Source organism: Colossoma macropomum, unplaced genomic scaffold (assembly GCF_904425465.1).
Source record: "Colossoma macropomum unplaced genomic scaffold, Colossoma_macropomum, whole genome shotgun sequence".
Lineage (NCBI taxonomy): Eukaryota > Metazoa > Chordata > Actinopteri > Characiformes > Serrasalmidae > Colossoma > Colossoma macropomum.
In genome coordinates this window covers 13,049,236-13,066,591 of record NW_023494800.1, presented here as the reverse complement: position 1 = coordinate 13,066,591, position 17,356 = coordinate 13,049,236, and the positions used below count along the sequence as shown (strand labels likewise).

The following is a 17,356-nucleotide window of genomic DNA, read 5'->3' as shown; positions in this document are numbered from 1 at the left end:
TTAAATACTAAGATCCCTGTAAAACTGCAGTGGAACTTCAGCATCTGTGAGTTTAGAAACTGTTTGAGTTTGTTAAGCACCATTCTCTCTCTCTCTCTCTCTCTCTCTCTCTCTCTCTCTCTCTCTCTCTCTCTCTCTCGGGTCTAAAAATAAAATGCTAAGGCTCTAAAGTACGCACTTATTCCCACTCTAATCCTGAACGGACGTTCATTTCGCTTGATTATGGCTTCTACAATTGCCAAGTCGATTTCTGACGCAATCACTCTGCCTCACAGCAGTAGAGGAACAATCCCAGTTTTGAAGCAGTTTTAGAGCAAATCTGTGTCCAGTCCTTCTAGAAAATGTTTATTTTTCTAGGTGATTTTAATAGGAGTCATTAATTAATTTCACTTACTGACTAATTTATTCATGTGCACTTTTTTAATGTGCAATTTTTTTAATTTCGTGGTGAAACACGGCTAAATGGATTTCTACATGTAATCATGCGTCATCACAAAAGTCACATAAGCCACAGGTGTGATCACTTATGATCCTGAACGTATGCAGTTTCACATGTTTAACATGCTGTAACATGTGGTCACGAAATATTCACATGATGTCACATGCGTTTGTTTACTGTAATTGGAGGATCTTTCAGGGTGTGTGATTAATAAGTTAAGGTGGATATAAAATATAAAACTCCCTAGAGCTTTTTTTCCATTTGCTTAAATCTGGACAGCGGAGTTCTGATCGCCTAGCTGGCTAAATAGAACAGTTTGTGCTTTAGCTCCTGTGCTGGCCACTGGGAGGCGCTGTTCTACCATACTCACCAAATTTTGAAATACTTCTAGTTGAACTTTGTGTTCAGTCACACGAAAGGTATTCGGGGAAAAAGAGATTTTGGGGTTGGAACGGTTGTAACATCAGGCAACATCTGGGAATGAGGAATGAAAATCACCACGGTAAGTGGTTTTAGCAAACTTTTGGGGGTTAAAGTTAATTGAATGTAACGGTGTTTGTTGGCGCTATTGTTGATGTGTCAGTACACAGTTAACCTACAGCACAGCGGTTTCTTATGTAAATGAGTACACGGGACGGTGTGCTAACAGAAGTAGCACATAAAAACTTATTTTAAGCCCTCTTATTAGTTATAAACGGGATAGATTTTAAAGATTTTGTGGAAAGTTCACTTAGCTCGCCTGCTCTTAACTGCAAGACGAAGAAAACAGATAGCAGCTTGCACGAGTGAAGAAGGCATCATCGTTTGTATTGACTTTGAGTTAAACGTCTAACCTAACCTACCTAACTTAGCCAAGGTTACCGTTCCTTTAGGCCAACAGAACTGTATTAGCTAGAGCTTGAGACTGTTATGTATTTAGTTTCTCCTCGATTCCCACGTGCAGATGACCTGATATCAGTGTGCTCAAGCAGTGGCTGATAGGGGCTTGAAGAAATGGAGGGCGCCAGCTGGGACTCGGCGCTGGTGGTCTTCGAGGTGTGGTTGTCTGTGGTGTTGGGGCTCATTGTGCTCCCTGCCATGTTTGGGGTGTCACTAGGCTTCACAGACCTCTACATTAAAGCCCTGGTCAAAACACTGGAGGTAAATACACAAAACACATTTAAACCCCACTTCAGTTGATAATGATGACACTCACTCTTTAACTTTGTGATGTAAAAGGGCTCTGAACTGAACTGAAAATGGAGAAATGGCTTTGAAAAACAAGTACAGTACATTTGTTTCTTAACCCCTTGAACCATAAGACATCACATGTGGGTTCACAGTTCAGTTCCTCACTCTAGTAATTATATAACTGACATAGCAGTTTCACAGTTATTCAATAATCATAAGTAGTCACTGAATAATAAGCCTTAACTTATGTTCCTGTGTTCAGCAACAAAACAACTAAACGGCACAGAACATGTTCTGAAGTGATGAAATCTTGTATAGATACAATTGGAATGAACATCTAACAGTAACAGTTTGACTTTTTTAAATTTTGTGTACTTTTCTTATTTTAATTCACATTTGGTTTTTCTCTTGTGACCAAAATTTAGAATTTACACTGGGAAGCGATAAAAACTCACTTTTTAGACATATGGTTTAATCAGGTTTCTTCAGATTTGTACTCAGATTTGCATGCAAGCTCAGAGAACATATAGAACCACAATGTAAAATTGCAGATACACACATTAATGGGCTAAGATTAATAACTGAATCATAGGCCTAGGGTTAAAAGGGTTAATATTCACATACGCTCCAGTATCATGGTAGAGCAGTTTGTCTGGTATAAATATTCATGCTAGTTTAAGCAATGTCTCTTATGCGTGAGGCTGTGTAATAAAGGTCGCCCAAAAATAAACTTGTTCTACGGGCAGTGGGCCACTCTGAGGATCCAGAGAGGACAGAAGGAGGAGGATGCACTCCCCGCTCATCTGCCCAATGGTAAGTGGAATCATACTGGCACTGTGTCTGCATAGCACATATCAGAAGTGAATAGACAAAGCACAGTGTAAGATGCTATTAAATACAAAATGCTATATGATTACCCTTATTGTAAGAGATGTGTATTATGTATTAAACCCGCAGGCTACATGTTTACTTTTGTACGCTTCTGTGGTTCTGCACATTTGCTTTTATTGTTTGGCATTCGTGCCATTTATATAAGGTCTTGCTCTGACATTAGCATGAGGTTTTTGTGAACAAACTGGTATTTCAGCTGGTATCTATGAATCTCAAAAAGCCAGTTTTGCAGCATGTGTACCGATGCTTAACTGTGTGTTTGAGGTCAGAAACATCCTGTTTTAAAAGGACTGTCAGTGTTTTCTACTATGCTATTCAGTTGTATTATATTATATTATATTGGTATTTTTTAAGAGTTTGTTTATTGGCAGTAGTAGTCTGCACTGACCAGTTAACTGAACTTACGTGATGTTACAGAAGGTCAGATTTCATAATTTCAGTTGGACAGCTCACATTCAGATGTGAACTTTAACCAGTGTAAGGCATGGCATTGAACATCTCTAGAGACATTATTTATTTATTTATTTATCTGAAATCTGGTGAAGGACAGATTTTTCTAGACAAGAGACACTGATAACAAACAGGTTTAGGTTCTTAGTTCAGAAAGAGAGGTGTGATAGAGTGCAGCATACTCATGCTTGGATTAAATGGAAAAAGTATTAGAAAAAGGATTATTTTAATAATTAAGGCTTGTATTGAGAATAAAGTATAACTGCATTTTGTAGTTATCCATACTGTACAAGATGGATATAAAAGAAACCTTTTTCAGTGACTAAGGAGGAAGGAAACATCAAAAAAGGATTGCATAACACTCTTAACCACAAACTCCACATTGATGGCACAAGTTTGTCTTGTTTGTTTGTTGGCATCCCATTTCTGTGTCCTCCCAATGCTTAATTACATTCAAAACAGTACAAATTGTATTGTATTGAACATTTTAATTTAAAGTGAAATACACAGGAAAACTTGTCTAATATTGATTTTTCCAAAAAGTGATATTCTTCGTAAATCATTAAAGGGGAATTCCTCAGATTTTTTACATTTTCTGCATAAATAAATCTTTGAGATGTAAACAAAGCAACTCAGAGTGGTTTGATGTGAAATGGTGTTTTGTAGACAAAGTACCAACTTGAATTTCTTTACATTGATGGTGAAACAGGAGTTGCGGTATTCCCAACGCACACATAGCCATTTTATTTACAACACTGTAAAAGATGACTGCACATTTACAGAAGTAATTTCAAAGCAAAATACTGGTTTGTTATTTTACATGATCATACTGTAAAACATTGTGCATTTAGAGCAGTGCATTCATTTACAGTAACGTACCAGACAACACAATTTACATTAATTTACTGGCAGCAGTGACCAGTCATCCAAAATGACCAGTGAGCCTACACGTGTCTTCTGAGTTTGTCAATACCATTTTCTCTGAGTACAATTACTACTATTATTACTTTTATTATTTCTTACAACACCTTGCACATACCTCTCTGAAAAAAATATTGCTAAAATATGTTTGAGAGATCTCATATCTGTTGTAAACAAATGTCTCAGGCATCAGGCAGCATGTAATAGCTTTGAGGTTGCTTTTAGAGGCAATAAACTCTTCAAATGTCTGGTAGCCAACTCAAGGTGAATGATAGCCTATGGTAAGTTCTTCTAAAATAGACAATTTCACAGCAAACCACTCTGAATTAATTTTGTTTACATCCTAACCACTTAATTATGTAGACAGCTTTGAAAAATCAGTGGAAAAATCCCTTTAAGACCATGGCTGCCGAGCTGGGTCTGAAGATGATCTGTCATTTCAGGGATTATTGAGAAAGACGATGGCTCTATGGAAGAAGAGATTGGGAAGCTGCGACGGTCTCATCCTAAATCTCTCGCTGGGGGAGACTTCACGCTCTGTGATGCCTTTTATTTCTGTAAGAAGGGTATAGCAAGCATTGTTGATGACCAAGTCACTCAGCGCTTCACATCTGAAGAATTGGCTTCCTGGAACCTTCTCACTCGAACCAACAACAACTTCCACTACATCAGCGTGAGAGTGACCATCATATGGGGCCTGGGAGTGTTCATACGTTACTGTATACTCTTACCACTCAGGTGAGCCTGCTGACATTATGCTTTCAGTCTATGTATACTGGGTCAGTCACTATTGATTATACAGGACTGTGCAAAAGTCAGAGGCCATTTATTTATTTAATTTTCAGTCAAAACAGGCTTTAAGTACAAGTTTGTTAAATTTTCAGGAGATATTTCTGAAGAGAACATATATAAGATAATTCATATGCAGGAAGGGAAATAAGTGAAAAAATAAGACTTTCCAAAACTGGATTTGAAAAAAAAGATGATGAACCACCACAACCATCACTTCTTAAGGCTTTCATCATTGAGAGAGAAGAAAATCAAGCTCCACTCTTGCTACAGATCTGAAAACATCCACAGGTGTTTCTGTCCACCCTTCCACTGTGAGAAGACAACTCAACGCTATGGGTCTGAAAGGATGTGTAGCTGTCAAGAAGCCTTTTCTGAGAAGAGGATATAGACAAAAAAGAAGAAAACCTGCTAATCAAAGAACTGCTGGTGCTCTCAGAACAATGAACTGATCACCACAGAGTCCAGACAGCGGTCTGCCAGTCTAAGAGTACTGTTCCCGGGGTCCACATGACATTGCAGAAGCATGTCAGCCATGACAGCCCCACAGCAGAGCCTTAAGCATTCCTGGGTCATCCTGGATCTCATCAACATCTGGCGCCCTACCACCAAGGAGCTTGCCAACTACCTCAGTGACCTCCGCCAGGGAAGTCTGACACCTCAGAAGCCTCTGGCCCTGAGGGAGGCATGTCTCTTGGGTTTAGGAGTTCCTCAGAGTGCTCCTTCCACCAACTGACTATATCCTCATTCAAAGATAGACTTTCTCCGTCTTTGTTGAGTGCAGCTTAAGCAAAGCTACTCTGACCACTCCTGAGTCGCTAGATGGATGTCCAGACCCTCTTGAAGCCAACCAGTCCCTAAAGGCCTCCTTCTTCACCTTGACGGTCTCCCTTACCACAAGTGTCCACCAGCGGATTCTTGGGTTACCGCCCTGACAAACATCAACAAGATTTTGGCCACAGCCACGCCTGGCGGCTTCCACAGTGGAGGTTTTGAACAGGGTTCAATTAGACTTCATGTCCCCTACCTCCTCCAGCTGTAGAATGGAAGCTGTAATAGAAGTAAAGAGTGGAAACAATAAATATTGAAAAAGTTTATATCATATTTAGTTTAGTTTTCTGTTAAATATGTGTTTTCTGCTTTTGTCATGATGTTGTAAAATTAAATAACTTGTACTTAATGGCCCTTTTGACTGCAAATTAAACAGATAAAGGGTGTCTTCACAGTACTATACATAATCCATAAATGTACCAGTTATTTCTTTTGACTGAGTTGCAAAAGCTCAAATGCTAACAATGAACTTAACTCAAGTTTAATCTAGTAATCATAACAGCCCTAATGTATACATTATTCTACATTATACATTATTCTACCTACTTAAGTTGATTGTTTTTCACATATTGCTTAAACATGTCTGTTGTTCTCTGTGATAGGATCACACTGGCTGTTCTTGGACTGAGCTGGCTGGTGATAGGAACCACACTTGTAGGCCTGCTACCCCACAGCAAGTAATATTCTTGTTTGAAAGGTTTTCAGAGATAAGGCTTAAAGACCTATGCAGGAGCAAATTGTTTCGAACCAATGACTAACAACTCATTAAACTTTAACAGACGTGATTTCTCTAAGGTTCCTTTTTAGGCAGAGGGGCTTTTTATGTTTATATAAAGTAATAAAAAGGTCTCTCAGAAGTGAACTATTATGTTCTAATGCTAGCACCTCTATCTCCGTCAGTGTGAAGACCTGGATCAGTGATCTGATACATGTTACATGCTACAGGATCTGTGCTAGAGCCCTGTCAGCTAGAATCCGTTACCATAACAAGTGGGTAACTGCCTCAACTTTCTCGTCCCCCTCCACCACTTTATTCCATGTTCCTCTTGTATCTGTTTGTCCTTGAGCAAAATAAAATGGCATATATTTATGTTTGCAGAGAAAATCATCCGAAGAAAGGAGGAATTTGTGTAGCAAACCACACCTCTCCAATCGATATTGTCATTTTGGCAAACGATGGATGTTACGCTATGGTAGGTGTTGAGCTTTTTCTGTGAACTTGTTTTTTTTTTATAATTTTTAATTCCATTAATGCACTGAGTCTCCTGGTACTCTTTACAGTACAGGCACAGTACTAGTATTTTGTCCATGTTATGCAGCCTTAAAGTACACTGGTGAAGGTTTGATATGTATGTATTAAATTAGTAGAAAGGTAGAACAGAAACATACAGCACTGTTCAAAAGTCAGAGACCCCTTTGTCTGTTTAAAGCCCCTGTCTACTCATTTTCTTGATTTTTTTTAACTACTATCTATATATTTCAGTATGAACTGGTAGAGAAAGAATGCTGTTGGCCTTTTCTGTTGAGAGATTTTTGAAATTACATTTTCTGCCATATTTTTCTTTCGATTTGAGTTGGATGGGACTAAATTTGGCACAGGGAATATCAGATCTGCCAAAGTAACAATCAGAGTTAGCAGTATATATACATCAACTACTCGCGTTTCTCTCCTCTCTCCCTCACATAAAATGACAAAGAGTCCCAGCGAAAATGTATATATTTCTTGAATATAGCACTGGTAAACAGCACATCTTTGCTATTAAAACAAATATGTAAAGTACTTGAACCATGTTGACAGGGGCTTTAATTTCTAGTTGAAACAGCCATTAAGTACAAGTTATTCATTCAGGCTTAGAGCAGCTTGTGTAAGTTTCAGTTGTCTTCTCTCTCCACAGGTGGGTCAGATTCATGGAGGCCTGATGGGGGTCATCCAGAGGTCAATGGTGCGATCCTGCCCCCACGTGTGGTTTGAAAGGTCGGAGATGAAAGATCGCCACGCAGTGGCCAAAAGGTGATGAAGTGTGTGAGAGTAAAACTGAGCGAGTGAAAACAGAGAGGTTGAGCGGTTTCTGTGAGTAGATGCATGCGTGAGGCGAGGTGCATAAAAACGGGTTTTCTTTTCTGTCACAGGCTGAAAGATCATGTTGCTGACAAAACCAAGCAACCAATTCTTATCTTCCCAGAGGGTGAGGGCTTTTATGTGCTTTTGTGTTTTGCATTACTGTAATGATGTCTTCTGTTGATTGACTGTGAGTTTGCATAGGACCTGTCAGTACAATATGGTGTGATATGATATGATAGTACCTCTTTCTGGGAAAATTTGTCTTTTTAGCATTGCAAGAAGTTCTAATTCATGTAGAATAACATTTTTATTAGTTATTACGTATTTACTACATAATAATAATCACATTATAATCGCCGCAATAGTAATTTAGTAAAAATAGTAAAATAGTACACTGTCAGGAAAAAAAGTACTGTCTTGGTAGATTTTAATCCCCAGAAATACAAACAGTAAATGTACCCCCAATTTAAAGGTACAATGTGGTCCTTGAAGTTCAATTGTGTTTCCTCCAGTGAGTTTTAAAAGTACATTACCTTCATGTTCCCAAAGGTGCATATTTGTACCTGTTTGTAATTGAAGGCTTTTTAAGCAGAAAAATAAAATAAAGCCTGAAGTGAAGACAGGGCATAAGGAGCCAACACAGCTTAAAATATATGGCCACTATGTCCAGCTATGTTCCCTAACTAAAGGTGACAGCGTTTTTATGACAGTGTGTTAATTATTTCTTTGTGTCCATCACAAAATAGGTAACAATAACAGCGTCCACCATGTTCATTACAAAAAAAAATTTTCCCAGTTATTTTTTCCTAATTATAATTATGGTGGAATTTTGTGAAATGTGTCCTTCTAAAATATTATATGGTGCAAAAATGAATAGAACACAAAAGTGAACAAAATAGCTTTTATAACCTCTAATATAAGACTAATGCAGCAACACTGAACAATGGTTACCATGTTATGGTAAAATCTAAGCCCATATAATCTGATATCTCAGTGGAACTATTTTACTGGTCTGTGCTTGTTTGAAGGTTATGGGTAGCGATGCGTTTCTGAATGTAATGGCTTTCTGCTGCAGCTAAGCTGAACTGCCTCTTTGCCATAGGAACACAGGTAATTGAAGCAAGTATGGCCAGAATATTAGCTGCATACAGACATTGAAACCTGAACCATTTTTTTCTTGAAAAAAAACTGATGCTTTAAAATAAGCTACTAAACTTAGGCACTAGGCTATCATGCTCAAACTAATCAAACATTCAACTGAAATATTTCATCAGTAATATTCATAAATCACATAATAAACAAGCAAATAATGTAGATAATTCAGCATTATAGTTTTTATGCTTGTGGTTGAACAAGACAGCGTTTTCCATTTTTAGTTTCAGTGGTAGATCCTTCATAGCTATTAGTGTTGTTGTGTGTACATGGCCGCATCAAACGTGCAGAGGTCAGTGTAATATCATAGTGCAAAATTATTATTAAAAATACACTAGGTTACACATTTATTTTCAAGAATTTTAATTGGGATCGATTGTAGGAATTAATTTATAGTCAGTTAATTTATATACAGAGAATTCCTGTATGACAGTTCTTTATGGGTTTATCTTATGTCTTTAGAAATCAGTAAGAGTAGTGTTAATAGCTCTTTGAAAACTACATCCTTTTTTTGTATCAACACTAAATACAGTTTGGACTGTCGGGTCTTTAAGAAAGCCCAATTCAATCTACAATTGACCATAAGGCCTTGTGAAGAATGTTATAGGGAGGTGATTGCTTATGTCCTCAAACATCCAGCAGGGGGAGCACTCACTGATTTTACTCTGATTAAACGGCAAAGGTGAAATACCACACTTTAGTTTCACTTCTTTTATTATTCCCTTTCAGAAGTACAACACAGATTTCATTAAAATTAAAATCACCCCAAACTGTTACTTTGGACTGCAGAAAAAGGAGGCATTTTTACTAAAACTCTGTGATAAAACAAGCTTAGATGGTAGAAAACTATGCTGCTCCTTTGGCATAAACCAGCTTGCCTCTGCCACACTGACTGAATCTGTGCGTTGAATCACATGGGATCTGTATTTAGTGCATCTTTAAATTTGAAAATAAATTGTCCAAAACAATTTGAAAATAGATATTATTGTAGATTGTATTGTCAAAGAATGCTGGTCATTTTGAGGCTGAAGCTGGATGCAGTTCAGTTCCTGTGCAACCTTGGTGGAAGTCATCTTACCCTTACTTTAAAAGGACATATTCCACAAAAAACACTTTACACATTTAAACATTGCTTTAAAACGCTGGGAAAAAAGGATGAGAAAGAACGAGAAAAGTTTCCTTTAACTACTTCTTCAGCAGCCTGACTAGAAAAAGCATTTACCCACAATTCTTAATGCATACTACATACCACTCTGTGATGAAGGATAAAAAAAAAGCAGAGCAAGATCTGACTGCTTACGCTAAAGAACTGTAGAGTAGAGAGGATATATGTTCAATGTTGATGTAATGCAGATGACTGTAAATTCTTTTGCATGACACTTTAAGGAGCGCAAGTAAAGATGACTTCTCTTTCCTCTTCTGGCAGGAACTTGCATCAATAACACATCTGTCATGATGTTCAAAAAGGGAAGCTTTGATATAGGGGCGACAATATACCCAGTAGCAATAAAGGTATTTTTAATAGCTGTAGCCACCTTTAAAGTGCTATTTTAAACATTTCAATTAGAGTCAAGCTGACATGGTGATACCTATTTTCTTTCTGTCTCAGTACGACCCGCAATTCGGAGATGCGTTCTGGAACAGCGGAAAGTACAACATGGTGAGCTACCTACTCAGGATGATGACCAGCTGGGCTATAGTGTGTAATGTGTGGTACCTTCCACCTATGAGTCTCCAGGTAAGAAGGCTGATGCAAGTTGTAAATGGCTGTTTTGCTCTATATAATGTGTCTTTTGGTTTAACTGGCTCTTTTGTTAGGATGGGGAGGATGCTGTCCATTTTGCCAACCGAGTCAAATCCGCCATAGCTCGGCAAGGAGGACTGGTCGATCTGTCTTGGTGAGTATTCAAATGTATTTATTGTTTATATATATATATATAAAAGACATAAGCATTGTCTGTTTCTCTTTTTTAATCACAGTAACTACTCTTGCAAAGTTTAGTATTCAGCGATATTTATTAACGAAGAAAATGCCTCTAATTACTTTTTAACCTTTAGAAGTCAAAAGTTATTACTTTCAGTTTGCTGTACTATTCACATGTAATTAAATGTTCCATTACATGATAATTACATGGTATGCAATGGCTTACATTTATATTTGCTTTTCATTCTGTATTGACAGCACTTCTGACCTTTTATCTTTGTTTTGATATCAAGCAATTAGAAAAATAAAGCAATGTTTTTTTTTATTCTACAAAACAAGACTATGCTCAACAGTTGCAAAACTAATCAAATACAAATTTAATTCAAAAACTGAATTTCTCTGCTTGTTTCAATGAGCTAAAAGAAATAATTTTGAATTACATCATGCTATATTGTTGGCCATGATCACACTGGATGTACATTCCAACTATATAAACACACTGTTAAACAAGGCACTGGTACTGGCAAGCTAAAAAATCACTCTACCAGCTGTACATTTAGAAGTGTACTTTTGAAAACGTTTTATTGTTTAGAAATAGCCAAAGGAACTCCTGTGGCCTCGACTAACAGAGGCTGCCCCTTCCGAAGAGTAAATGAACTAATGCTAGCAGTAGGACTGCCTGACGCAACAATACATGGCCTGGATGTCATTTATTAAACTACACTTAATTTTTTCTCCTCAGTAGGTGATATGCCAACATTTTAGTTTGTCATTGAGAACAAAGAAATACCTTCACTGATTTTGTTTTTTCAGTTTTTGAATACTGGCAGCTGGAGCAGTTAATCAACTACTCAAATACTTGTGCACATTTCTAGTAATGACTACGGTTAATGTGACTTCTATGAGCAATTTTTATAATCCTTTTACATAAGCATATGTAAATGTCTCTGTTGGTTTTGTTGCAGGGATGGGGGACTGAAGAGAGAGAAAGTAAAGGAGTCCTATAAGGAAGAGCAACAGAAGATGTACAGCAGTATGATCGTAGGACAGGACTGAAGAGACTACTTTGTACCACAGCTTTAGGCCAGGTCTTCCAGATACTGATTAAGCTTACAGCCTGTTACAGGTCCTTTAGGATTCAATGTTGATAATGTAGCCTAGAAAAACAGTTCATCTGGAATAAGACGCCTCTCATTATTTATGAGCTTGATTTGAAATTGCTTCTTTATTGAGGCATCATATACGAGCTGTGCACCAAATTTGCATAACATGGTGGGCTTTTTGAAATTAGAAATTAGATACCATATCTGACTTTTGCAGAGCACTCTTTATATTTTTATTTTAAATAGTGTTCCAATACCACCATAAAAACATCCCAGAACACTCTTTTATATTTTAATTTGATATTCAATCATATTGACTCTTATTGCTGTTACATTGCTCCACTCAGGCTGGTTCTTTTGGATCATTTGTTGTGTTTATGTAGTATTTTACTGTTGGTTTAGTCATTTTTTGTGTGTAATCCCTCAAAAACAATATTTGCGTATCATGGAAGAACTACTTTGATCATATGATCACACTTTATTCCAGTAATATCAATATCTAGATTTTCCAGGTTCATGGGGCCTGGAAAAAGTGTTCCTCTAAGAGACCACTGGGGGTCACACTGCACCAAGAAAGGAAGGCTTCCTTCACATGAAAGACAAGACTGTCAGGTCTTAAGTTCTCACAAAATAAGCACAATTTTTTATCAGTGTTATTTTTTCAAACTGTTGAAAATTTCTCTGAAACAACTGTGATTTAAAGTGTACTCTGTAGTGTATTTTTATTAATCCATTAAATGGCCAGGGTCCACCGGCGGGCCCAATGTTTTATTACAGTTAGAAATAAAGGTTCTGTGCACGTACATTTCCTGTTTATCAAGGTATAAACAACGTAAATGAACCCTCAAAGGTACAACAGTGGTTTTAAGGTCCAATTTTGTACCTTAAATATGTTTTTCCCAAAGGAAAAGTACACATTTGTATCATTTCATAATCACTGTTTTAAAACAAAACAGCAGAATAAAAAGCCTGGAGATGAGACGGGGTGTGTGGAGTCAATACAATTTAGAAAATATAATTTCAATGGATTATGGTACAATTATGTTTTCTGACTTAAGGTACTGAGATGTACCCTTGAGGGTACCACCCCAGTGACAAGAGGGGTACTGCCCCAGTGACAGTTTCATACCTTGTAGAGTGTATACACTTCTATAACCAAGAATAGCTCAACCAGTTTGCACTGAAGTCTGTGTAGTTACTGAGTAATAAGCATTAGTATGTAATAAGCTGGGAATTTTAAGGGGTTATTTGGGCTGAGACATTTTAGCACATTAAGCATTTTGCATGTTTTGTCTGCTGAACCTAAAAATAAAATGGTTCTAAGTTTGCATGTAGGGTTCTAGGGTAAAAAAAAACATTCATTGGTATAGAACGCTTACATTTGTGGAGGTTTTTCAAACTTTACAAAGGTTTTTTCACACTCCATTGGTTCTTTAGTGATCCAAAAGTGGTTCTTCTTACTTCACAGAACTTATTTTCGGCAATTCATGTGCACCCTAACATATCATATGAATGGTAGTGGTTTTAGCAAAAAGCCTAAAATGAGTGAGAAAGTATTAAATTCACCTTTTAAAAACTGACTCCAAAGCTAGCGGATACTTTTCAACCTTGTGAAAGAGGATACATCTCTCTTCTGTCATTCAGTGCTAATGATGTTAAGAGCATCATTGACTTCTCGATTGCAATATTACTAGCTCATTTTACTTACAGCTCAATTGCAACGCTGGCCATTATAAACTCATTAGAGGCTGACATTTTGGAGCAGAAACTGCACCAGAAAACTCTGAAAGTTTCCTCAGCCAGAGCGAGGAAAATGTAGCTCCGGTGAGCACAAAGAGAGACGAAAGAGAGGGCCGTAATACGTGTTTACTGTGACGGCGCTTTAATAAAGAAAGCAGAGAGTGTGAAATAGCACAGAGTTATTCTCTGGCACAGAGGGATGGAGCAAGCTTAGGTTCCCTAGGTTCTTGCTCTCTCTCTCTCTCTCTCTCTCTCTCTCCAGCTCACATCCAGACCATCCTCTAGCCCCGTGGCAACACTGGGCTTTAATAACAATCCTGCAACTTAAATTGCTTGAACAGAAATGTTTGTTCTCTCCTAACAGGATTGTGAATTATTAATCGGATCTGGAGCCGATTTTATAACCCGATTGTTGAGGTGGGATTCTCCACGAGCGATGCTCCGGCACACCATTTACTGTGATGTATGTGTCTGCACATCTTTATATCCAATTTAATGTGATTCAGATAGATTTCAAAGAGACATCATAAAAAGCATGGGAGTGACCCCTGCAGGGCCCCCCCCTTCAACGAAGACTCTATGTGATTGCCCACCGCGTCTCAGTGCTTTGATTCGATTTTCCCGATTTCTGTTTTTACCCAGATGTGATCTATACAAATGTAATGCTAGTACACTCAGTAAATATGAATAAATCGCTAAATTAGATCATTTTCCCGGAGAATGTAGTTCAAGCCGAACATCATTTTAAATCACAGCTTGCCTGGAACAGAGTGGCTTACCTAATCAGAAGGGTAAATGACCCTGGCTCTGCCCTAGACCCGCCATTAGTTCGAGGAAAATGTTTTTTAAATACATTGTTCTACAATCCTTTCTGTGACTCAAGCGGACCCTCTGCACTAATGCAGGAGATTGTGAGGTACGATGCGTCTCTCTGAGAAAAATCAATAGAGGAGCACTGAGAGAAATCCCAGCACACTCACTCTGCTCTCCGGCAGCTCTACACCTTGATAGGTCTTAATACTTGATTGTGCCCTAACACTACCCCATTAAATTCATCTCATAGAGTCAAGCTGTACATGCTAAGTGTTCGCGAAGGAAGAAAGTTACTCACGGTCGGCTTGATTTTTCAGATAAGAACCTGCTCGCTCACGCAACTGAATGAATCATCAACTTGTTAAGTGTGAATCATTACCATTCTAGCTCAGCTCCTCTTGGCATTTGCTTCAACTTAATGTGCTCATGATTATGCCAATACGTGCTATTTTCAGCTTAATACTTTGGGCATGCTTAATGGATTTAAAACAGTACTGTGCAAAAGTCAGACATCCTTCTTAATTTATTTCATTTCCAGTCAAAATAGCAATTAAGTAGTTTTTCATCATGGAGGAAAATAACCGAAAACATGTTTAATAGAAAATGACCAAAAGCCTCAACAACTAAATATAATACCAGATGTTGCAGTATCTGCTGTGTGCCTTAATTGCAGCATCCATTCTTTTCACTTGCTTTCAGGTTTTATAGAAATCTGCAGGGACATTTTTCCACACCTCCGAAGTTCAGTCTTAGAAGTAGGTTGCATTTTCTGCCAAACACATTCATTAATATTCTGGGTTCTGGGTTTTTTTTTCTTGTATATTGCCTTTTCTCAATAAGGGCTTCTTAATGGCTCCTTTCTTTTTAGGCCCATAGTGTTAGCATGGGTTGTCTTTTCAAGCATAGCATTGAGTTGTCTTCTCACAGTGGAAGGATGGACAGAAACACCTGATTTTTCAGATCTGAAGCAAGAGTGGAGCTTGACTTTCTCTTCTCTCTCAAAGATGAAAGATTTAAGTGCAGTTTATCTAACAGTTTTGTTGCTCCACCAGGCCTTGGGTTGTTCTAATCTCCCTAGAAATATCTCTGGAAAAATGGCTAACTTGTTCTTTATGGTCATTTTGATTGGAAATTGGAAATTAGAAGAGTGGTGACATTTTACACAGTAGTGCATATTAAATATATTTTCTTTTTCTAATCTTCTAGAACTGCCAGTACTCTCCAGTCATTAAAGCCAGTTTGTGTGCTATAACTCATAGGCAGTGGATGAGCAGGCCAATTTTCTGTAGCTAGACAGTACTGCCCACTTTCATTTACACTGGTTATAGTCAGACCAAGCTGAAAAAAATGAATTACAAAGAATGTGCATGGTCCAAATGAAAGGGCTGACCACATGATTGTGGAGAGGATAAATAATCCAAGCAAGCATGTGTGCACAGCCTCCAGTAGGCCGGTCAGCCAGGCTCTTATACTGGACCATGGCTGGAACCAAAGGCCATGTATTAGGCTGTAACATGGTACATGGAACACAAAGCTCAAAGCTTCTAAGTGTATTTCACCCTCCCTGAGTGCACTGCCAGACTCCTTTATAGTCTTTTAGATGAATTTACTAAAGTGTAAATACTAAGATGTACAGTACTGTGCAAAAACCAGACCACTCTTCATTTATTTCATTTACAGTCAAAACACCCATTAGAATTAAGATAAAAGCAGAAAAAAATATATATTTAACAGAAAACAACTACATATAATAAAAACTTAGTTTCAGTTTCTCAAAGAAATCTGCTGGGATATTTTTCCACACCTCCAAAGTTCAGTTTTAGAAGTTGGTTGCTTCTTCTCAGCAGCCATCCGTGATGTTGAGGTCTGGACTCTGGGGTGGTCAGTCCACTGTTCTGAGAACACTAGCAGCTTCTTTGTCAGATTTGTTTTTTTCTTTTTTTGTCTATTTTCTTTTCTCAGTAAGGGCTTCTTGACAGCTACACATTCTTTCAGACCCATGACGTTCAGTTGTCTTCTCACAGTGGAGGAGTGGAAACACACTAGTGGATTTTTCAGATTTGAAGCAAGAGTGGAGCTCTCAAAAATGAAAGCTCCAAGTACTGTGACAGTTTTGGTGGTCTACCAGGTCTTGCACCGTTGTTAGGCGTCCCATTTTCTTTTTTTTTCCATTTTTAATGCATTTCTGAATTCCAGTTTGGGATTTTTAAAAATGTATTTTCCTTTTTCTTATGCAAGTGGATTATCTTATATATTATCTCTACAGAAACATCTCCTGAAAAGTAAATAACTTGTACCTACTGGAAATGAAATAAATGAAGGGTGGTCTTTTGAGTTTTGCACAGTACTGGATGCAGAATTTTTATTAGTATTAAACCAACTGCACATCAGTTATGCTGCACCAATAGCTGTTCACAGTGCATAGAAAATTAAGCATCGACTTACTGAACACATGATATCTATTCAATAACAGAACAATATAAGCCAAATCTGTGGTTGAATTCTCCCACAAGTTTCCAGCACTGTGAAAAATACAGTGATTCAGTGTTTGTTCTAACCCTTTTCCACATGGTACTGTACTACGAGGGTCCAGGAGGGGGAAACATAACACCAACTCATTTGCAGCTCTGCCTGATTAACATAGCTTAATGAAACAGGCTAGAATTGGGCTGCATTGATTTTTTTCTTCTTTTTGATTGAGCTCCGATGGAGTCCGAACTTCTTTGAGTAGAGAGCTGATTGATTTGCGGTGAGATTCCAGACTATTCAGTTTGAGAAATAATTATGTTCTTATTTAGTTATCAGCAGCTTCCTCTGTACTGTGTCTTTATCACACATTTTGCTCCGTCTGTTGCAATTTTGTTTCTTTATTGCATTTGTAAATTCATTAGCTTTAAACTGATAATATACTGAGTGAACCTAGCATAACAAAGCTGAGAATTAAGATGCAACTTTTTAAAAAACAATTAATGAAATCATTAACTTTTAGGTGATATTATCACATCCACATAGCACTGAAGTATTTATTACAATAAGCTTTTAAAGGGAATTTCACAGATTTTTCAAATTTT

At 37.7% G+C, this 17,356-nt stretch overlaps 1 protein-coding gene across 1 annotated transcript; it reads left to right on the top strand.

The window, feature by feature from the left end:
• Positions 1-784: 784 nt before the first annotated feature.
• gpat3 (glycerol-3-phosphate acyltransferase 3) lies at positions 785-12,711 on the top strand. Its single transcript, XM_036588284.1, has 13 exons — positions 785-941; positions 1,383-1,579; positions 2,356-2,422; positions 4,315-4,609; positions 6,094-6,168; positions 6,392-6,481; positions 6,591-6,684; positions 7,387-7,502; positions 7,622-7,677; positions 10,132-10,217; positions 10,315-10,443; positions 10,524-10,603; positions 11,595-12,711. The coding sequence occupies exons 2-13, from the start codon at positions 1,433-1,435 to the stop codon at positions 11,683-11,685; spliced, it is 1,326 nt and encodes a 441-aa protein (XP_036444177.1). The 5' UTR covers positions 785-941; positions 1,383-1,432; the 3' UTR covers positions 11,686-12,711.
• Positions 12,712-17,356: the final 4,645 nt, after the last annotated feature.

Bases quoted from the DNA above. Each gene is read 5' to 3' on its own strand.
- gpat3 (XM_036588284.1), top strand. From the start codon at position 1,433: ATGGAGGGCGCCAGCTGGGACTCGGCGCTGGTGGTCTTCGAGGTGTGG. The intron at 10,444-10,523 runs GTAAGAAGGCTG...CTCTTTTGTTAG, and splicing joins TTCCACCTATGAGTCTCCAG to GATGGGGAGGATGCTGTCCA. The intron at 10,604-11,594 runs GTGAGTATTCAA...GTTTTGTTGCAG, and splicing joins GGACTGGTCGATCTGTCTTG to GGATGGGGGACTGAAGAGAG.